Here is a 22,335-nt window from a genome sequence, read left to right as displayed (position 1 = left end):
TGTAGACAGGGCATCAGGCCCACAGAAATCTCTGATGGCAGAGAACCCCCAGGTCTAGATGGAGCCTTTGTCCCTGGGGGGCCAGGATCTCCCACACCAGAGGCGGGAGGGGAATGAACGTGGCTAGGAGTGGGGCCAGCTTCCCAGAAGTCCCTCACAAGAAGGAAGCCCACAAGGTTCCCTCTGTCTGAAAGTTCTAAGGAAGGGGTGGTCTCCCAAGGCAGGGCACCCACCCACTTGAGAGGCAAGATTTTCTTCTCCACTGTCCCCACCCCACCCACCCCTCAGCCTCCTGTCTAGTTTCCCCGTTTCCTACCTCTCCCCTCTTCTACCAGGTTGCCTGGCTTAGGGTTTGGTCTAAGACCTCCCGTGGCTCCCTACCGCTGGGAAAGAAGGCCTGGTCTTGTAGGAGCATTCCCAGGCCCCCACCTCCCACTGCTCCTGGTTGATCCCGCCACTCTGGCCCAACCAGCCAGACCCACTCTCCTGCATCCACGCCTTCCCCTCTGCCAGTTCTATCTGCTCCACATCCTCCCCAAGGTCTACATTCTACATGCCCTTCAAACTCCAGTGTCCTCTCCTGCACGCAGCTGTGCATTCCTGATTCCACCTTGCTGCCCTCCCACCACTTAAAGTCCTATCAACAGCTCTCTCCTGGTCTTTAACCCTGGGTCTTTAACGCACACCTGGCCAGAGTTCCCTTTCTGAGGGTGGGATCTAGACCTGCCTCAGGCTGCACCCAGCCCCAGGTAAATAAAGTGGGGCTAAACACCCCAAAGGATGAAAGTAAAAAACAAATCAACAAGAATAAAAATTTGAATATAGTTTTCCCAATCCACTCAAATACATTTTGCAGAAAGCATCATTATTTCATGTGGGTGCATTTTAATGTTCAGTGGAATATTGGATGGAAGCTCTAAAAAGAGGACCCAGGGTCTAAGGAGAGTTGATAACTGTGGCAGAAGCTGTTTGATGAACAGGAGGGAACTGGACCTAATTTAAGTCTCCTAAGAGCTGCTAAGGGACCCCTTGTGGCGTAGTGGTTAGGAGTTGGGCTGCTACCAAAAAGTCAGCAGTTCGAAACCACCAGCGGGTCCGAGGGAGAAAGGCTTTGTACTCCCATAAAGAGACACCCACAGAGGCGGTTCTACCCTGTCCTACAGGGTCGCTGTGAGTCCAAATGGACTCGAGGGCAGTGAGTTGGGTTGGATGGGGGGGAGCTGCTGGCTCCCTTAGAAGAGCCCTGCAGAAGCGGGGCAGGGCCCACTCACGGGTCACCAGGTCGAAGCACTTTTTCTCCTCGGGGTGGGGTTTCACTTGGCAGGTCAGCAGGGTCAGCTTCACTGGGGGCCGATTTATCTGTGGGAGTTTGGGAGTGGAGGATGGACATGTCACTGTTTGGCCTTCCAAGCTCCTCGCTAGAGCCCCAGTGCCCTAGCCTGTTCAACGGGCCTACTAGTCCTGTCCCAGCTGATGGCTCCCTTTCCCCGCTCCTCCAGGACATGGGGTGTGGATGCAGACTAGGCCGGGGCTTTGGCTCCCCTCCTTCCTCTCACTCAGTGTCTGCAGCAACCTGGATTCAGGTCTATCTGTAAACGTCCGCCTTCCAGGGAAGAGAGACGGGCTCCGGGTGGCCTCCCGGCCTCCCAGCCAGTCTTCAGAGGGTGGGCTCACTACTTGTCTGCTCAGACATCATGAGGGGAGCCTCCCCCCTTGTCCGGAGCGTCCCACCTCCTCACCGTGCTATGTGAGATGGTCAGGCAGCCGTACTTAACCCCACACTTCCTTTTCTGCCAGACTCTTCGAATTCTAGGACCCAGAGAAAGAGGTCATTACCCAGAGGTGACACCTACTTCCCCCATATCTGACAAGAGTCCTGAACCAGGTCCCAAACCCCACCTGTACAGCCTCCAACCACATCCTTCTAGCTCTGCTCCCCGGACTCAGGGAGCTCCCAATCTGACAGGGGAAACAGAGGCCCAACCTCTGGGGATTTTTCTTTTTAATTTACAAAAACTTTTTATTAGAAATCTGGAGATAATCAACGAAAGCTTATATGAAATAAATTAAGGCTCATCTAATCCATACAACAGGAGAGGAAATGTTTTGAGAATGATGAGGGCAATGAATGTACAAATGTGCTTTACACAATTGACGTGTGTATGGGTTGTGATAAGAGTTGTATGAGCCCCTAATAAAATGATTTTAAAAAAAAAGATTTAAAAATGAAAAAAAAAATCCATACAACAGACTAAGATGTAGCTAATAAAAATAATGTTCAAGGGGGAAAAGGGTATACACAGCTTGGCTTCAATCTGTAAGACATCCAATAGACATGCGTTTTCAGAGGGGGAGAGGCCTTATAGGACAGGAGCCAGAATGCTTGTATTTAAATAATTCAGCGTGGAGTGGCATAATCAAAACCCCCAGAGCAAACCCACGGCCACCGAGTCCTTTCTGACTCGGTGACCCCACAGGACAGAGTCGAGCTGCCCCAGTGGGTGTCCTCGCCCACGGAACAGTGTTGTTGGCATTGCTTGCACGGATCAGGCGCGTCAGCAGTTCAGGCACAGGAAAAAGAACTGTGCAAGCTGGGAATTCCTATCTTCAAGGGGTGGTGTCACTTGACCCTTTCAGAGTCTGGGCATATGGAGGTTTTGCAGACTTATCCTTGGATTAAGAGCTGGTTAGTAAGTAAACATGTGACAATCTCCCATAAGGGCCAGTGCATTCCCTAGACTGATGGCGACTTTTTACCACCACAGAGCAAGGCACAGGCCTTCATTTCTGGGCACATCCAGTGTATCGCACTGGGGTGGGGTTGGGGGGGAGGCGGGGAGAGCAGGCGGCCATGGGCATAGGGACTGTTCCCTGAGGGCTGGTTGTGGCTCTGCTTCTTCCTAAAGAACTAGCTATCTTGAGCCGACGTTCACCTGCCCAGGTGTGTAGGACAGTCTAGGATTTGGATGATTCCTCATTGCCTGTTGATCCTGGAACCCTAAGAGTCTGCACAGGGTTGAGGGCAGTTCCTTTGGGCGCTCCCCCAGCCCTGCCAATGACCGGCTGTGTGACTTGGGTCAGTCACTGAAGCTCTCCGAGTAACTTACCCATCACTCTTCTTGTACAGAAAGCCCACCTTCTCTGTCCCAAACTGCTTGTTGCCCTGGTGCTGCTGGATGTTGTAGCCGCCTCCCGAGTTCTTCCGGCCCAGGCTCTCCTGCTCCTCAGATAGGCAGAGAGCCCTCCCTCAGGCATCTGGCTGGGAAGAGCCCCATCCTGCAGGGTTCTCCCTCACGGAGGCCTGGCAAGGGGGGCCCGAGGGCCCTTCTCCCCATTGCTGGGCCTTGGGGAAGGACATTTGCTTGGGATGATTCAGGGGAGGCGGACCTCTTTGCTCTCGAGCTGTAGTGTCCCCCGGAGGGAGTCCCGAAGCTGGGCCAGCTTCTGCAGCTCCTCCTCTTGGGCTTGGCGCAGCTGTGGGGTAAAGGGCAGGATGCCACCATCAGCCCACTGGGGTCCCGATGCAGAGCACAGACCTGCAGTAAGAGGGCCATGGCCTCGAGATCTGCGCAGGAGCCAGCTCCTTCACTCCAGGGGCTTTCTAGAAGCCCAGGGAACCTACCGTGTGTACTGAGGCCGCCAGCTTCTCGATGAAGGGAGCCAAGCTCTGAGCAGCCTTCCAGCCGTCTTGGAAAAAGCTGAGTGGTGTCAGAAGGCCAAACACGGGACCGGAGAGAAAGGAGAATGAGCGGGGAAGCCTGAGTGTGGGAGGGAGTTGCTGTACGGCTATCCAGAGCAGGCACTCTGGATCAGGCTGGGTCCAATCCCACCATGAGCTGGGGTACAGCACCAGGCCTGAAAGTGGTGAGCACTCAGCAGAGAGGGGGTGAGGGGAGTAGCATCCTCTGGCCCTGCCAGCCTGTGGAGCCGGCTTTGTTGGGGGTTACCCAGAGGGCTATGGGGCGAGGGATGTGGAGTGGTGGGCCCCAGCACCCTTGGTCCTCAGGGAGATACCTACTTGTGCTGGGCGTGGAAGAACTTGATGAGGCTCTGCAGAAAGTCAGGCCCTTGCTTCACCTGGCTCTCCCCAGCTTTGAGCAGGTACTAGGAAGGGTGAGTCACACTGCATGATGGGAGCTGCAGCCTGGGGACCAGGGACTGCAGACCCCATCTCAGCCTGGTCCTGCGGGCATCCCGGCCCTGTGGTGTGTCTGTGACTGGGCACTGGGGGTTTAGATGACGTTGACATGACCTCCCCGCCCCCCACCCCTGGAGCGCCCTCACCTCACACATGTGCAGCTGGAAGGTGCGTCGTTCTCTCTGTGTGTCCTGGGCCACCTCCCCGAAGCTCCCTGCTGCTGCCCTGGCCCGATCCCTCTCCTTCTCCAGTCTGAGTCTAGGACCCAACGAAAGAGAGGCCTTGAGTTACTCTCCTGCAGGCCCCTCAGGTCCCACCATCCCTATATCTCCAATCAGCCACAGACACCCTAAAGGGTGGGGGTACTGGCAGATCACAAGGCCCTCCGATGTGCCAGCTGGGCATAGTGATGACTGAGGCAGAGCCAGGAAATGGGCACCCTCGTGGGGGGAGATGCTAATCCAATCACAACAGAGCCCGAGCTATGGGAGCCTAGAGTGGGGCGGGGTCCAGCCTTGCCCTGAGCTGGGCATGGGTGTCTGAGAAGGAAGCCAGGGCTGGCAGCAGGATCAGACGGTGTGGCAGCCTGGAGTGCAGAGACAGAAGGGAGTGGTTCTGGATGAGGTGCCAGAGCACGTGGGGCCCGGGTAGTGGTGAGTGATCGCCGTGAAGTTGATCTGCCTCACAGTGACCCCGCTTGTGCAGGGCAGAACTGTTCCAGGGGGTTTTCAAAAGGCTGTCGGCTTTGGGAGGCAGACCGCCAGCCTTTTCTTCCAAGACACCACTATGAAGTTGGACTGGCCAACCTTTCCATTAGTCACCCAGTGATGAATCATTTGTGCCCCCCAGGGCTCCCCTAAGTCCACAGCTCAAACTCACCAGAAGGCCATCTGCCCCCCTAATGATTACAGCCTACGAGTCGCATGGGGCAGGTCTACTCTGCACTACAGGGGACTCCATATCAGAATAGGCCCAACAGCACACACAGGGACTCCGGTGAGAAGCCTAATTCAGATAGTTTTAAGGTGCTTGATCTTTACCCCAAGAGCACTAGGATTTGGGGCTTTTATGCAGGAACGTGAGGGGCTCAGATAGGGCAGGGTGGAATCTGGGGGGCGGGCAGTCTGATTTTGCAGGAGGGATTCAAGATCATGGGCAAGAGCTGAGAGAGCCTTCGTGCCTCTGCATCCATGGAGCTTTAGGCCTTTGTCCTTTTCTAGTAAAGACCTGTTTGGCCGCAGAGCCTCCCTGTGAATCTCAGGGCCACCGTTCTCCCTCTCTGAAGAGGGGTGGCACTGTGTGCACATGGTGGCCTCGAAACTCCACGCCCATCCAACTGCCCAGTGCCAGGAGAGTATTTCCACATTTGGGCTGGGTACCTGTGACCATGAAGCTGTATGAAGATGTGTTAACAGCACTGCTGCCCAGCAGGTGCCTGTCCAGAACAGAGGAGGCAGCCCAGGGCTTACTATGGGATCTGCTGCTCACTAGCTCCAAGCCTTCACCAGCCATGGCTTCATATTTGGACAACGGGAGGGTGCTTGTGTGCACCCAGATGAGATCAGGTGAAGGACTCCGCACACAGAAGACAGCAGTTTTTACTGTTTGTCGTCTTTCTGCCTCAGTTTTCTGTCCACTGAAGACGCGATGGCCTTGGAGTACGTAGGTCCTTTGGGGCAACAAGCTCTGGGCCTTGCTGAAGCTAGTCCTTGGGACCAATGAATATATGCAGAGCCTGTCTCTGGCAGTCCATCGTCTCTGTGAAGCAGGGTCTCCAGGCTGGCCCTGCTGACCCTGAGGACTTCCCTGTGTGTTGTAGAACGCTTCCAGCATCCCTGGCCTCTCCCCACTAGATGACAGCATCCTCTCCAACTTAGGACCATCAGCACTGTCCTCAGACACTGCTAAGTATCTATCAGGGTGGGGGTGGTGAAGGTGCCCCTGTCAAGAACCACTGGGATCAGACAGGGTGCTGCAGGCTTTCTTTCTTCTTTAATGATTCTCTCAGAAGGGCTTGTTTTTCATCTCCCTAAAGCTTTCTGCTACCCCAGGCAGGAGTGGGTGGCAGGGTCAGCTGGGATGGGCGCTGACCCTGGAACCAGCTCTGGGGTCAGGCAGAAGCTTCCAGGGGATCTGAAAATGAATGCGCAGTGACAGGGGGAGACAACGATCCTCAGAGGGCTGGCAACGGTGCAAACATTTCAGATGTGAGGCGCATTCTCATTTCCTTTGAGCGCCTTGCAGCAGGAGAAACGAACAGTGGGTGAGAAGGGCTGAAATGCCAGTTATAAGAGGCCGTCATGACCCGGGAAGGGCACCGTGAGGGGGCTTTGATGAGCTGCTGGGAAAATCCGCCTATCTCTTCACTCCATTTTCCCATGGACGTTTTGAAGCCTCCGTGTATGGCAATAATTGAATTACTCTTCAAGGGTGGGAACAGGTACTCCTAGTAGCTGGAGGAGGCCAACGGATCCTACACCAGCCACCAACCACAGTGCCTTGAACATAGTTTAGGTGCCACCCCACCTGTGATGCCGACCTTCCCGCCCGCCTTCCACCCAAACCAGCTCCCTGCTGTTCTCAGCCTTGGTGCCGGTACTCTCACGGGGGCAGCAGCACTTCGCGTGTCCCTTACTCCTTGGGCCTCCTTTCTGGGCTGACAAACCTGTAGAATCCACCTGCCTCTGTTCCCGAGGCTCTGGGGATCATGATCATCCCTGTCCCTGTCCAGGGGGATACATCTGCCAGTGGGTGTAAAAGGCTTGTCACAGTGCCAGGAGAAAAAGATGCTTTGACCAAATGTTAGCTGTTATTACTAGTTAGGAGTTTTGAGCACTAGTTTTATGCCAGGAGGTCTGGCAGGCCCTCCCCCCAGGGATGTGACATCCATGCGCGGAGGCAGGAAGCATGACCCCATTTTGCAGCGCAACAGCCCGAGGCTCGGTGGTGACAAAGTGACTTGTCTAAGTCACACAGCTATTAAGTGATGGTGCCAGGATCTGAACTTGGGGCTGACTAGAGTTAGAGCCTGGGGGCAGCCGTGGTCAGTGACCCAGTCTTGTTGCCTCCCTCCAGCTGGTGAGAGTCAACCCGTGTCTTCTCTGAGGCACCACAGATAGGGATGAATGATAAAGCTGAGACCTAAATCGGGGCAGTCGCTTGCCCAAGACCATGAACTTGCCTGGGAAACACTGGGAACAGAGGCCTGGGCTCCTGCCTTTCTGGCCTCCCTGTGCTAGCCTAGTCTCAATTCTGGCTCAATCAATATCTGCTGAAGTGACGTGCCGGGCGCTTGAATGCATTGCCCTCATTTCCTTCCCACATCAACCCTGCATAGTATGGCTGGCCCCATTTGACAGATGAGGAAACATCTGGATTAGCCTATACACACTCAGTCCCTCCACAGAGCCTAAGGGGCCTCTTGGGGCAGTCCCAGGATCGGAGGGGAACCCTTCTCCTAAATGAGCAGCCAGGGGGTGGGGCTCCCGAAGGTATCTGACAGATGCCATCAGGGCCGTGGGCCTTATCAGCTGCTGCCCAGACTGGTTTGGTGAGAATGAGATGGTATTACACAGCGATGCATGCATGCCGGTATCCGGCTGGCCCTGGAGCTCCCATGAACAGCAGTGGGGTGTGGGTTGAACTGTGTCCCCTTAAGAAGATGTGTTCAAGTCCCAAATCTCTGGACCTGTGCCTCTGCCTTCCTGGAAACTGGGTATTTCTTTGCAGATGTACTCAGGTTGAAGTGATGTCATGTGGCAGGAGGGTGGGCCTGAACCCAACACCTGGTGTGCTGGGAAGAGGAAAACTGGAACACAGAGATATGGACACGCAGTAGGCAGAGAGCCACTCAGGGGCCAAGGCAGAGACTGCCACAGCCCCCCCCACCCGCAATGCCGAGGTGAGCCAACGGTCCCCGGCAGCCTCTGGAACATTGGGAGGAAGCCCAGCCCTGCAACACCTGAGCTTGAATTTCAAGCCAGAAGAAGCCTGAGAGGGGCTCAATCTGCGGGGTCAAACCACATCATCTGTGGGACGCCGGTCCTGCCCAGAGAGGACCCTGGTGCTGGGACGCGGGGCCGCCGTGTGCAGCGTGCACAGTAGGACCCGGGAGATCACTGTGCCTGCAGGCAGAGCATTGGACACAGCAACTCAGGGCCCCACGGAGTAAACTGAGCCAGCCCGTGACCCAACAATCAAATGGAACCTTCTTAAAACGAGTCTGCCAGGCAAGCTCAATATGTACACCTGGTCCAAGCAGTGCTGCGTGGGGAAGGTGGGTGGGGCGGGGCTTGTTCTGGCCATGTGGCAGACGATGCCCTGCTAAGCTAAGGGCCTAGTCAAGTAACTCAGCAGGGTGAGGCCGTGAAGGGAAGGGACTCCGTGTCCAATGAGAACAGACAGCCCCAGCCTATCACAGGCAGTGACGAAGCACTGGCAGCGACACCCCCACGGCCCCCATCACAGGGCTGACACCGAAGATTCTATTGGGAGGAGGGGGCATGCCTTGCTTCAGACACCGGGAAGTCCCATAGATCGAAAACAGTGTTTCCCAAAGTAGGTGGCACCGCCCCAGGGTGCTGCTAGGCCAGTCATGAGTGGGAGGCTGCGAAAGTAGATACCTATGCTGTCTCCTGGATGATGGCTATCAAAAGTTTTTAATTGCCGGGGGAACCTATGGTCTGGGATCTGGGGCAAGAATAAAAAGCCCAGGATCTACTTCTTGAACTTGACCCTACAGAAAATACTAGGAGTGGGCGCAAGCTTCATTCCCCAGTGGTTATGGCTGTCATTGTTCGCTGCTGTTGAGTGGCCCTGTGTACACTGTGCTCCATGCCAAGTGGGCAGCTAGGCCTCTTTGCTGGTTCGTTTGAGTGTGGAGACACCATTGAAGCCTGTTCAGCATCACAGCACAAGCAAGCCTCTGCTGGCAGACGGGAGGGGACTGCGCTTGAGGGGCACTGGCTCGGAATCAAACCTGGGTCTCCCTCAGGAAGGGGAGAATCTCCCCCCCTGGCCCACTCCCCAGTGATAATCCACTGCTATTGAGCTGATCCTGACTCACTTATGAGATCTTATAGGACAGAGGTGAACTGCTCTTTATTAGGGTGTCTGCAACTGTACATCCTTACAGGAGCAAACAGCCTCATCTTTTTCCTGTGAAGCGGCTGGTGGGTTTGAACTCTTGGTCTTAGGGTTATCAGCCCAATTCCTAAGCTGCACTACCAGAACTCCTTTCCCTAATGATAGGGAGGATTCGGATTATGTTGTAAAAGACTAAGAATGAAGTAGAAAGATGGTCATGATGTACTTTTTGTCAGATAGACAAAAGATTATGAGTTTGGAGGGTGGATCCCATAGGATCCTGAGAGCAGCAGAGAGGGCGGGGGCTGGGACCTGTACAGTCCTAAAACAAAACAAAACAAAACAAAACAAAACAAAAACAAGCCTTTACTTTGGAGGAGTGGGTAACTGGATCTCTGAGGTGCCTTCCCTCTCCAACATGTCTCCCAAGATATCTTGCCTTGTAGCCGGTGAGTGATCTAGAGATTACACGTGTGGAACACACAGAAGGCCCAGGCACGATAACCCCTGGGACAATCCCTGGGTCGTCCCGTGTCCCGCTCAATGTTTATAGATACTGCCTGGTGGTGGTGATAGGTAGGGGGAAGTGCCACTGGGTCAGTGCCAACCCTAGGCACAACGAAAGGAAACACTGCCCGGTCCCGTGGCACCCCCACAATTGGTGCTGTTTGTGATGCATTTGAATGACGGTGCTGGCAAAAGCTTATGGACTGCCAGAAGAACACACAAATCTGTCTTGGAGGAAGCACAGCTAGCATGCTCTTCAGAAGTGAGGATGGTGAGACTTCGCCTCACGGTACTGTGAACAGGTCATCAGGAGGGGCCAGGCCCTGCAGAAGGGCATCCTGCCTGGTAGAGGGGCAGTGAAAACGAGGAAGGCCCTCAGCTAGACAGAGGGCCACAGTGGTTACAACCATGGCTCACAGATACTGCTTAGTGTGAAAGATGGGCAGGAACCCCAGGTCTGCCTCTGCCTAGCTGTGTGGCCTTGGGCAAGTGACTTAAGCTCCCTGATAATCTGATTTCTCCCCTGACAATTGGGATACTAATTATCTCCCTCTCGGGGAGGGGTAAACTGAGGACAGTGATGAGCACATAAAAGTGTTCAGTAAGTGGTAGCTTCTTTCCGTCTAAACCCATGGCTAGCATCACTGAGCAGATGGACCTGCTCAGCCTTGAGGTCCCCTCCCCTGGGGTGGCCACCAGATGCCAGTCAGGATGGAACACAATGCACCCCTATAAACATGTTTAGAGCGGGAAGCTGTGCACGTTCAGGTAGCATGTAGGTTTGACTGAGACCCAGTCTCCTGCACAGCGTAAGCAGGACTCTCCTGGACAGCCCACCCTGGCTGCGGCCACTTACATTTTGGCTTCGTAGTCCTTCCATGCCCTCTCCAGCTGCTTTTTTGAATCCTGAGGTAAAAAAGAACAACTAGCTCAACAGAGCACATGGGCTCTGGAGTAAGCAGTATGGTTTGCTGGTTTTAGGGACACCCCACCTGCCTGTTGCTGCTCTGAGCCTTATTCTAACCAACCATGCTCCTTTGACCCAGATCCCAAATCCGTCCCCGAATCTGACCCTAAACCATCCCAATGAGCCCCAATTCTCAGGGCCGAGTGTCTTCTCCCACCCAAACTCCTCCTTCTCACAGTTGCCAAGAACCAGTCAGGTTTGGTGGGCTCTGCCTGGGGGTGGGGAGCTGCTGGTTCCTCAGAAAATGGAGATAAGCCATGTGGAGGAAGATGGAAGGAGGAATATTGGACTGCTGTCCTAACCTGCTCCCACCTTTTCTCCTCTCAGTGGGAAGGGGCCAGGTTGAGAAGCCTGCCCAAGCTTACTGTGCCAACCAGCGAGACCCGGCTGACCCCCGCCCAGCTTGCCCGGGCCCCACCCAGCTGGGCTGCACACACCCTTTGGAGCAGCTTGGACTCCCAGGTGCCCCAGTCAGCCACGTGCAAAAGCTGCTGGTCTGGTTTGGGTGGCTCCCAGGCTGCTGCCCAGTGGCGGGCAGGGAGGAGCCCTCCGGGGGGAGGACAGCTGCTCCCCTCAGCCTTCTAGGGCAGACTTCCCAGGGAGATTATTCTCTTACCTTCTTTGGGCTTTACTCTATCTGCAGCCAGGGGTTGCTAGACACAGAGGGTAGCGCAGCCCAGGCATGGGCTTCCTTCCCTCCCTGAGCCTCAGTTTCCTCAGCTGCAAAGTGGGGTGACTCCCTATAGAGCCTGTCTCCCAGGGTCATTGTTAGAGCAGAATGAGACATTTAACATGAGGGCCCGGGGGACAGAAGGTCAGCTGCCCGAAGCGGACCCCAGAGTCCGGTCAAGTTTTAATCCTCTCAGGGTCAGTGATAGGAAAGCAGCGGCACTCCCACGACAGCCCGTGGGCAGCCCTGCCACCCCTGTGGTCCACTGCTCAGCCCTTCCCCACCGTCTCACGGTGTCTGTGCCCCCTGCCGCACTCAGAAGCTCACCTGTCGCCCATCCCTCAGTTGTCCCTTCAACAAGCTGTCCAGGGGGAAAGAGACAATATTGTTCAGGTTCTGAACCTGGAAAGAGACAATAGCCCCCAACCCTGGGTTACGGTCTGTTCAGCTCCCAGGGGTTCAGAGTGAAGCATCATGAGGCCGGGGGAGGGGTGGGGCCAAGGAGGCCAGACAGTGAGAGAGAGAGAGAGAGAGACGCGCAACAAGGAGAGGGCAGCAGGGAAGACAGTTGACAGCCCCGCTCTCCTTACCCTGGACTATCCCGGGTAGGCGCCCAGTTCGGGACACCCCAACTTCTCTCTGAGGTTTGAAAGCCTGTGGGGCGTGTGCAGGAGCTGAGAGGCTTGCAGAGAACAAAGTGGAGGCGACTGGAAAGGTAGAGTGTGATAAGGAAAGGTGGTGGCAGCAGCCAAGGCCCAAAGGTGACACACGGAGGCCAGCCTATTTCATCTTTCCCCGGACCCCCTCCAGGGGCCCTGTCCACTTGAGCCCTTTGCTGCCCTCGGTGGATCCCAGCGCCACAGCAGAAGAAGTGGGGACAGGGGAGACAGAGAAGAATGGTTCAAGAAGCAGAGGGAGGGGGAGAATGCAAAGGGTGGGTTGGAGCTAACAGAGGGAGCTCAGGTCATGGGTCAGAGGTCATGGAAGACCGCAGAAGCCAGGAGCCCAGCCCTTCCTCAGCCAGGGTCTCAAGACCACTTGATTGACCCTGGGCCTGGGCTACAGGCGGGTTGAGGGAGGTGAGGGGCCTCACCAGGTTCTTGAAAAGTGCAGTCACTTCCCGAGTGAACACAGCCAAGTTCAGGAAGCCTGTGGACAGCTCATGGCTGTTTTGGGACAGGTGGCTGTTGCCCAGGGACTCCACAGCCTCTCGGTACTGTTCTTCGTTCTCCACGTGGCCTGTGGAGGGAGGGCGGGACTCAGGGGGAGCTCCAAGTCAGGCGGGGTGGGCAGGGCTGTCTCACTTACCGAGGCCGGAGCTGTGAATGGCCCGAACGGACTTCTTGATTCTCTGCAGGATGGCTTGGTCTCCTTCCAGGCTCTGGAAGCAAGTGCGGATGGAGGGTCAGGGCCACTGAGCTGGGTAGGGGATGCTCCTTCCTCCAGACACACACACAGTTTTCTGCTGGCCATTGGAACACCTATCCAGAGGCCCCCTGAGCCCCCGCCACATAAACACTACACACCCATTTCTACTCTTCCATCCAGGCTCCAAGGAGAGCTCAGAGTCAGCATGTCACCTCAAAGACCCCAACTCCAAGACAGGCCCCTGGTACAGACCCGAGGGGGAAGTGTGGCTGGGCACTGACTAGTGTGTGGGTCCAGATACATCTGTTAGAGCAGTGGTTCTCACCTTCCTAATGCCGCGACCCTTTCATACAGTTCCTCGTGTTGTGGTGACCCCCCTGCAACCATTAACATTATTTTTGTTGCTACTTCATCACTGTAATTTTGCTAGTTATGAATCAGGTGACCCCTGTGAAAGGGTCATTTGACCCCCAAAGGGGTCACGACCCACAGGTTGAGAACCGCTGTGTTGTCTCTGAGCCTCAGGAGCACTGTGCACCAGGGACTTGCCGAGGTTAATAATCTGACAAATCTGTACAGAATGATTAACAAGAGAGACAGCTGGGGACACACGTGCTCAGCCTTTCAGTCCTAGGCTCAGAGAACAATCCTGGGAGGCTGAGGAGTAAGAGCTAATCCTGTGATGGGCGGTGAGGGGTTTGGGTGTCCAAGGCACGGAAGAGGGTAGAGAGTGTGCACCCCCCACCACTGGGAAGACTGCAGGGGCTGAGGAACAGAGGCCAGACTCTGGGAAAAGCCGGAGGATGGCAGGACAAGAAGCAGGACGCGCGCGCGCGGGAGTAACACAGATGGGCCACCATGCAGACACGCATGGGGGGGTGGAAGCTGCCAACCTCATAGATCGAGTATGAAATGCAGCTAACTTAGAAATGATTGAATGTCAGAGCTGAACGAAACCCATGAGCCACAGCTGAGGAAACTGAGGCCTGGCCCAGAGCCTCACCGTGGGGTTGCTGCGGAGCTGGACTTTCGAGGGCTGTCCCATAAGCTGCTCCGCAGGAGGAGGAGAGACGGTCTGCTCTTGTACAGATAGATGTACATCTCCAGCTCAACGGGGTGGCTGTGAGTCAGAACCAACTAGGCTGAGTGAAGAGCCGGGACATCCTTACAGTAGAAGCACACACACGAAAGGAATGCCGGTCATCTCTCTAGCTCCCAGAGACCCAGGCCGGGGACACATCCCACATCCCACTGATCAGACCTTGAGCCCGACTTTGAACGTCGAAAACTAAACATCGACTCATTGAAAGAGCTCTGGGCTTTCCCAAAGACAGCCCAGGTTAGAAACAATTTCCAAGAGGGTAGATCCATCCGCTGGCACACAGAAGGTGCTCACTAACTGGTTGTGAGAATGAATGATAGTTTGCAAAGCCAAGGGCACAGACTTGAATGCGTATGTCCGTGCTCTGGATACCTTTATGAGGGGGGCTCCTCATCCCTGAACCCAGTCTCTGGAAACTGCTCTCCTCACCTGGAGAGGTGCACCGGCTGTTTGTTCTGGCCAGACTTGACTGAACCAAGGGTGACCCCAGACTGACTGCTAACTGATCAATCAGTATCGCTCTCTCCAGGAAATTTGGGATTGAGGTTCTGGGAAGCTAGCTAAAGTACTAAACGTGGCCTGGGACATCTCTCTTGCCATGTGCAGAGAGAAACAAACACAGTGTATAGGAAAGCAAATGGGATCCCCAGTACTCCAGAAGGGCAGAAGAGAAGAGCTTCCTGGTTGCTGGCAGCTTTCGCATCCTGGTATCTGAGAAGCCCTGCCATACGTCCTGTTCCTGGGCCTCGTGAAATAGCCCCAGACCCATCCAACACACTTCCTTTAGCGCTCATACGAGTCTGAGAGGGCTGCTGTTCCCTGCAGTCATAAAAGCAGTGTGGCAGAGACCACTGGCTGGCTCCTGATAGCTAGCCACTCTTTCATCTTCCATTAACAAGAAGCCTCACTTTCCAGATGGGCACGTGGCCATTCAGAATAAAGACTACATTTCCCAGCAGGCCTTGTAGCTAAATGTGGTCATGTGACCAAGTTCTGGCCAATAGAATGTCATGGATTTTCTTTTGCTAACTTCCAGAGAGTATCCTTGGAAGGAAGGGGAGGTTGCCTACTGTTCTCACCCTTCTCCTGATTAGAATGCATTTGTGATATCTAGAGCCGAGGGGGGCCGCCTTGGACCATGAAGAGCCCTTGTATTGTGGATGGTGGCGGCAACAGAACAGGACAGTGCTGGTGACTGGGGAGTCAGTCACCCTGTCTGCCCTGGACTTGTGTTACGCGTCAGGGAAATACCTGAGCCACTGATGTACTCTGCATTCTGCCGTGTGTAGTTAAACGTGGTCCTAACTGGTTCAGGCAGGTAAGTTACCTTAACCACCCTTGCCAGACATATGATCAGGAAACATTTCTTAGTAAGATACAGATCTCGTTCCGACAGCTGTTCGCAGCCCCAGTTCACACAGCTATTCACACACTCAACAGTTACCGAGGGCCCAGTGTCCACGCCGCAGGTAAAAAGGACACAATCCTGGCACTCAAAGAGATCAGCATCTAAGGAAAAAAAGCCCAGGAAATAGACCCTTAGGCCTGGGTTCAATCCCCAGCAATGTGCTTGATGAGAGTCACCACCCATCTGTCAGTGGAGGCCTGTGCGCTATGCTGCTGAATGGGCTTCAGCAGAGTTTCCTGGCTCCGATAGACTACGATCTACCTCTGAAGTCAGCCAACGCAAACCTGATGGATAACAACAGATCATTGGGGGGCAGGGGGAGCGCACAGGACTGGGCAACGTTTCATTTCCCTCTTCATGGGGGTTCCAAGATTCAGGGGCCGAATGCAATGTGGTGAGTGCTAGAATGGAACACAGACCACAGATCCCAGGGTGCTGAGAGGAAGGAGAGCTGGCAGAGTCCGGGAAGTATTTCCGAAGTGTCCCTGGACAAGCGAAAATGAAACTAGGGGACTGTATGTACTCTGGGGTGTGGTGTGGTGTGGTGCGCAGGGTTACTAGAGATGGGAGGCGTGTCTGGGGAGAATGGGCAAAGAGAAGAATAAAGTGAAATCACTCATTCATTTAAGCATTTATTGGTGCCTATTCCAACTAGAGAAGGGCCCTGGTGGCACTGTGAGCTAGGCATTGGGCTGCTAACACCAAGATCAGCAGTTCAAACTCACCAGCTGCTCCAAGGGAGAAGTAAGAGACTGGCTGCTCCTATGAAGAGTTAGTTTTGAAAACCCTAGATAGGACTACTATGAGTCAGAATAGGCTGAGAGGCAGTAGGTTTTTTGGTTATTGTAGCTATGAGGAGGCCTGGTGGCATGATAGTTAAGTGCTTGTCTGTTAACCCAAAGGTCAGTGGTTTGAACCCACCAGCTGATCTATAGGAGAAAAATGTGGTAGTCTGCTTCCATCAAGATTTATAGCCTTGGAAACACCAAGGCAGGGGGTGGGAGGTGGGGTGGGGGAGTGTTCTATGACTGATTTTTTAAAACTGATTTTTATTTTTATTCTAGCCAGGCTTGGTGTTAGATGCCGAGACTACAGATAATCAAACATGACCTCTTCCTTCAAGAGGCTAGCAAAAAATAACAAGGCCTCTACAGTAAAACAGAGATGTACATAATCCATGGACAAGTGAATGGATTTGGTGTTCCCACTTAGCTCTAGCCCCGATCCAAGAAAGAACATTTACAGGTAATTCTTATGGCAGGGCCTGCTCGATGCCCGCCCTCATGAAGAGATCACGAAAGTTACGGACACTACAGCAAAGGGTAGGGAAGAAAGCGGATGATGCCTGGCTATTAAAAAATAACAGCATCTGGGGCTTTAAAGGCTTGTATTCAAACAAGCAGTCATCTAAGTGAGCATCAACTAAGTCCACATGGAAGAAGCGCACCAGCCTGTGTGATCCAAGGATAATAAATAACAAAATCCAAATATGAAGGAGGAAAAGTATCAGAACTTAAGTTGTGAACACTCAATCTGCAGAAGGCTATGGATGACAGTGAGAGCCCAAAATCCATCTGCAGGGCCCCTGGGTTAAGCCCCTGGTGTATCCCCTCTGAGCATGGTTGAGGGATGTGAATCAACTTGCTAACAGACTGAAATGATTGTAAATTTGATTATGGCAGATGGAGTTAAATTATAATGTGGTACCTGGTCATTTGATCTCCTTCTTGACCCATTTTGGATTTGTTCTAGTTTTAAGTATTTCTTGCTTTTTTTTCTAGACAGAAATTTTTTTCTCTGGTTTATTTGAAAATTTCCATTGGTCTTTTCAATTCTTTTTAAATGTATTTGCTGGTTTTTGTTTGTTTTTGGTTTTTTTTGCTCGTTTGTTTTGTTTTTGTATGTTTTCCAGTATATGAAACATAGGATGGGCAGATGCATAGAGCCAATAATTGGTGTAATGGTTTATTGGGGATACTGTGGGGATTGGGGCACAGGAGGATTTTGGAGGAAAATGGGGAGCAAATAATGAATACGGGAGGGAGTGGATGTTCTAGAACTGATGGTGGTGATGTATACACAACTCATTTTAATTGTGACTGAACCATGGAAGTGTATGGTATGAATCATATCTCACTGAAACTAAAGAGGCTCACAGACACACATGTAGAGGTGTCCAAAGGGGGTATGAAAAGGGGAGCATTGTAATCAGCCTTCTCAAGACAATCCACCTACTCCTCACTTATCAATGGCCTTGTCATCTCACATTTATGACAACTTTGAAAACAGTCTCCAGTAGCTACTGGGACTGTCTTCATCCCATGTGGGCCACCACTGGAGGTCCTGTCAATGACGGCCACGCAAGACATGGCAGCTAGCTGGAGGCAGGATACCTTCTCCCCTTCATCCTTGATGCCTTGTCCAGTCAGGGAGGGTCTAGGGTGACAAGAGGTCAAGTGCAGGTGGGCACTTGAGATGTCCCTGGGGAGAGGCAGGAAGGTGGAGGGAGGGAAGTGGGGCACACAGGGCTTCAGGCTTGGGGAGAACAAAGGATGCACAGGGTCCCCACCAGTGTGGGTGGTGGTGGAGATGGCAGGCAGCAGGCAACTGGGCTCCACGGTGGTAAGGAAGATGGTGGGTAAGGGTGCCTGCTGTGCCACCTGTATCCCAAGGATGTGGCATGGGTGTTACTGGTCAGTGAGTGACCAAGGAGGAGGTTGGTGCCAATATTTGCATAATGCCTGGTTTTGCATGCCAACCTGGGTTTTGGCATCTACCCAGGCCAATAAGTGAGGCGTAGGTATATCTGAAAAGAATTCATACTAGGGTACAAAAGGCTGATAATACCTATGCTCTTTTGGTATTACAGAGCTCCAAGAGTCAAAAAAAAGGAAATTTTGAAAGTAGGCTAGGGATGGGCAAAGAGGTGCTCAAACGCAAACCCACTGCTGTCAAGGCAGTCCCGAGTCACAGTGACTCTATGGTTGTCATTGTTGTTGGGTGCCAGCGAGTCAGTTCCTCCTCATAGCGACCTTAGGAACAACAGAATGAAGCAGTACCTGGTCCTGCACCAGCCTCAGCATTGTTGAGCTTGAGCCCATTATTGCAGCCACTGTGTCAATCCATCTCATCAAGGGCCTGCTTCATTTTTTACTGCCCCTCTGCTTTACCACGCATGAGGTGCTTCTCCAGGGCCTGGTGTCTCCTGACAACCTGTCTGGAGAAGCATGTGAGACAAAGTCTTGCCATCCTTGACTCTAAGGAACATGCTGGCTGGACTTTTTCCAAGACAGATTTGTTGTTCTTTTGGCAGTCTGTGGTACTTTCATTTGCCAGCACCACAATTCAAATGCATCAGTTCTCCGGTCTTCCTTATTCAATGTCCAAGTTTCACATGCATATAAGGCAATTGAAAATACCACGGCTGTCCACGGCACAGGAATGAGCCACTGAAAACCCTGTGGATAGCATCAAAACACTGTCAGTTACTGAAACCTAATGAACGGAAGCAGAATACTGTCAGAGACAGTGCCAAAGCCACCACTCGTCTGTCAGTTTGTCACACTGTTGCTGTGATGCGGAAAGCTATATCACTGGTATTTCAAATGCCAGCAGGGTCACCCAAAGTGAACACAATTCAGTGAAGCTTCCAGGCTAAGACTGGACTAAGAAGAATGAATTGGCTGTCCACTATGGGGAAACTAACCATTGAAAACCTTATGCATAGCATTGAAACATTGTCAGATACTGAAGGCCTAATGAATGAATGCAAGCAGAACTTTGTCAGAGAGAACTAGAAGACAAGCCCCTCAGGTCAGAAGGCACTCAAAATACGACCGAGGAAGAGCTGCCGTCTCAAAAGTACAGTCGCCCACAATGGCATGGATGGAGTAACGCCTGTGAAAAGAAAGTGACACTATAGGCCAGGGTAGAGCTGGTCCTATGAGCTTCCAAGACTGTAACTCTTTACAGGAACAGAAAGCCTCATCTTTCTCTCATGGACTGGCTGGTGGTTTCGAACTGCCAAATTTGCATAACCTACTAAGCCACCAGGGCTCCTAGAGATGCATCCTGAACCCTTGCAATGATGCTACTACTACACAACGGATGAATCAAGAATTAAGACTCCTGCCGCCGTCTCTCCTAAACCCATCTCCCCAAGTGATACTAGTCCAACTAGTTTTCTGTATTTCCTCTATATTAAAAATAGGCAATAAAATATATGGGAAGAAAAGTCATTTTCTGCCGAACTCACAGTGTCTGTAAAATTGCAGACAGGGCAGCATGTGGCAGAGCTGAAGGCATTTGGAAAATCTGCATATGATTCTGTGATTTATTTTCTGACTCTGTGTGAGAGCAACTCTGGCTCTCCAGGCCTGAGACCTGGTCAGGGAGTCCCTCTAGGCCCTGGGAGCCCGTGATTCTCCTGGACCAGAAGCACCAGCACCAGGGAATGGGTTAGAAATGCAAACCCTCAGGCCCAACCTGGGTTAGATGTTCTGGGGGTGGGGCATGCCATCTGTGGTTCAACAGGCCCACCAGGTGTTGCTGAGGTGTACTAGGGCTTGAGAACCACTGGTCTACTTCCACCTTTCAGAGAGGCCAAGCATCACCATTGTTACAAGCTCCCAAACTACCAAGTTGGAATCCCAGCTCCACCGGTGACTTGCTTTTCAACCACACTGTGCTTCAATTTCCCCTTACATGACATAAGGATGGTAATCACCCCTACTGCCTAAGGTTGTTGGGTAGATTTATTTCTTAATTCACAAAGGTAAAGAACTTATACCACTATCGGTTACTGGATAACTAATAAAATGATCTATTTAAAAATGAAATTCAATGTTTGGTAATTTCCCAATTTCCCTTCTGCTGGTTAATGCCACTTCCTCTTCCTCCCCACTCCCCAAGAGATCCTGCTCAACAAGGGGTGGGAATCCCAGGTGCAGAGGGGCTACGGTGAAACCCTGGAGCAGTCACAGGGGAACGAGATGCTGTGCATCTGAGAGGCTGGCCACCCTCGAGTCATCATCATCCCCGTGCTGCAGAAGAAGTTGCCAGAGAACAAAGGTGGCCAGACCACACAGTGCTGGATGGCAGCAGTCGGTATCTGAACTCAAGTCTGGCCAAATCCAGAGCCAGTGTCCTTTTCAAAGCATGACACTGTCCCAGACACAGCTTCTTCGATGGCAGAACTGAACTCTACTACCTCTACCATAGACCTCAAACTCAGGCAGGGGCAGAGGGAGACCTGTTCAGAGAAAACAGGTGGCCAGCACAGGTGGACCTTGGTGGGTTGTCCTGAAGACAACTGAAATCTGCTCAGTGTGGCGCTGGAGAGACTTCCCTGGACTGATAGTTGGAAGTCAGTGTGGCGCTGGAGAGACTTCCCTGGACTGATAGGTGGAAGTCAGACAGAAGCTATACTAAACAGAAGCATGCTCCTCCCTGGGAAGAGAGCTGCTCATTACTTGAAGCATTCAAGGTGCTGTACAGTGCTTCTGGCATTGGGTTTTGGATTAGAATCAACGGCCATGAGGTTTCTTTCAGAGCTAAGCGTCAGTGGCTCCATGCAAGTGCTTAGGTGGGCATTGGGCAAAGGCAGGTAAAACACAGAGCAGCAGGGGCATGTCTCAACTTGGGCAGCCTTGGTTGGCCAGCCCTGGACAACGCCTGAATTCCAGCTGCTGGCACTGCCCACACCTTTGTTCCCCTCCAGTCTTATTCCCACCCGTACCCACAGCTCCCCCACACCACACTCTGGTTCTCTAGTCCGTGGTTTCTGCAGGCAAAAGCAGGAGCCCTGGTGGCACGGTGGTGAAGTGCTAACCAAATGGTCACCAACTCAAACCGCTGGCCACTCTACAGGAGAAAGATGCAGCCTCCGCTTCCCTAGTCAGCCTGGGAAACCCGGTGGGGCAATTCTAGTCTGTCCTATAGGGTTGCTATGAGTTGGAACCAACACAGCAATGGGTATGGGTAGGCAAAAGCCCCCAGATGACAGCACTAATGCCAAGACAGGCTGCCCTGCCAGGAAGGACCTACTGCATGCCCCCTCCTGGGTCAGAATTAATCAATAGGACCCATTCTTCATTCCTGTGATTTCTCAGAACCAGCTCTGGTTACAATGGCGACTCAATCAAAGATCCAGCTGTTGGATTAAGGTCTTGGGAGCTGTGGATTCAATTTCACCCTAGACATTTTCATTCCTATGGGTCAAGATCATGTGGAGCATAGGTGCCACTTCAGTCTCATTCATGACCGTTACAATTACAGCCTTCTCCCCATGAACCCTGGGATTGATTCATCACTCTGCTCCTACTGTTCTTCAGGCACCTCTACCAGGTGAAACTAGGGTTGGCACAGGGATGAAAACCATTTTCTAGCCTTACTTCAGACCATGGTGCTGCCCCTGGAGAGGTGAAATCACAGAATGCTAGTGATAATCTAACATTACCTCCTCTTTCTACAGGCTGTAAAAGAACAGCTCCAACAGGTTTCTTGCTGAGGTCTCACTGACAATGCAAACAAACCAAGGAAAAAATACCAACTAAAACTTGTCCTGGGTTCCCAGCTTGTAAAGTAGTTTGGCATCCACCATGTAAGCCTCACAAGATCCCACAGAGGCAGTTATCATTTCTGTTTCCATGCAGTCCATGAGTCAGTGAGACTCAGAGTGGCAAGAAAGCTGTCTGAGCTCACAGCCAGAAGGTGCTCAAGACAGACGTGGAACTCACAAGGTTGGACTCTAAATGCCTTGTTCATTCCCAGCCAATGGGCCCCAACACTGAGGCCCAGGGCTCTTTGAGGCCTTATTTAGAATAAGCACCAGGAATTTTAAAAGAAGTCTCACAATAATGGCTTGATCACATTTCAGATAGGTATGCAGTTTAAGTGGAGAGAAAATATTTTGAGAATGATGTACAAATGCGCTTTACACAATTGATGTGTATATGGATTGCAGTAAGTTGTATAAGCCCCTAATAAAATGTTTAAAAAAAAATAGGTATGCAATTTCTATGGTCAATAAGACAGTATTCTTGAATTTGTTAGCTATTTGTTATTACCCACTTTCCTAATCAATCAATAT

The 22,335-nt window shown here is 52.5% G+C and overlaps 1 protein-coding gene across 4 annotated transcripts in view; it reads right to left on the bottom strand.

Moving 5' to 3' along the window:
- ASAP3 (ArfGAP with SH3 domain, ankyrin repeat and PH domain 3) overlaps positions 1–22,335 on the bottom strand; it is a 41,342-nt gene that overhangs the window by 6,750 nt on the left and 12,257 nt on the right. The window contains exons 2-12 of one of the 4 annotated variants that reach the window (XM_045298815.1): positions 12,676–12,748; positions 12,461–12,606; positions 11,695–11,769; positions 10,587–10,636; positions 4,285–4,396; positions 4,019–4,104; positions 3,623–3,758; positions 3,388–3,474; positions 3,108–3,220; positions 1,740–1,809; positions 1,272–1,359 (exon numbers count right to left, since the gene is read on the bottom strand). In XM_045298815.1, the coding sequence (XP_045154750.1) occupies positions 1,272–1,359; positions 1,740–1,809; positions 3,108–3,220; positions 3,388–3,474; positions 3,623–3,758; positions 4,019–4,104; positions 4,285–4,396; positions 10,587–10,636; positions 11,695–11,769; positions 12,461–12,606; positions 12,676–12,748 (1,036 nt within the window). The remainder of the gene's footprint in view (positions 1–1,271; positions 1,360–1,739; positions 1,810–3,107; positions 3,221–3,387; positions 3,475–3,622; positions 3,759–4,018; positions 4,105–4,284; positions 4,397–10,586; positions 10,637–11,694; positions 11,770–12,460; positions 12,607–12,675; positions 12,749–22,335) is intronic. The other 3 variants (XM_045298816.1, XM_045298817.1, XM_004705114.2) reach the window with 3 other exon arrangements.

The sequence above is a fragment of the Echinops telfairi genome, unplaced genomic scaffold (assembly GCF_000313985.2).
Source record: "Echinops telfairi isolate 266 unplaced genomic scaffold, ASM31398v2 ScPeMD7_7457;HRSCAF=8495, whole genome shotgun sequence".
NCBI lineage: Eukaryota > Metazoa > Chordata > Mammalia > Afrosoricida > Tenrecidae > Echinops > Echinops telfairi.
This window is presented reverse-complemented; position numbering and strand designations above follow the sequence as displayed.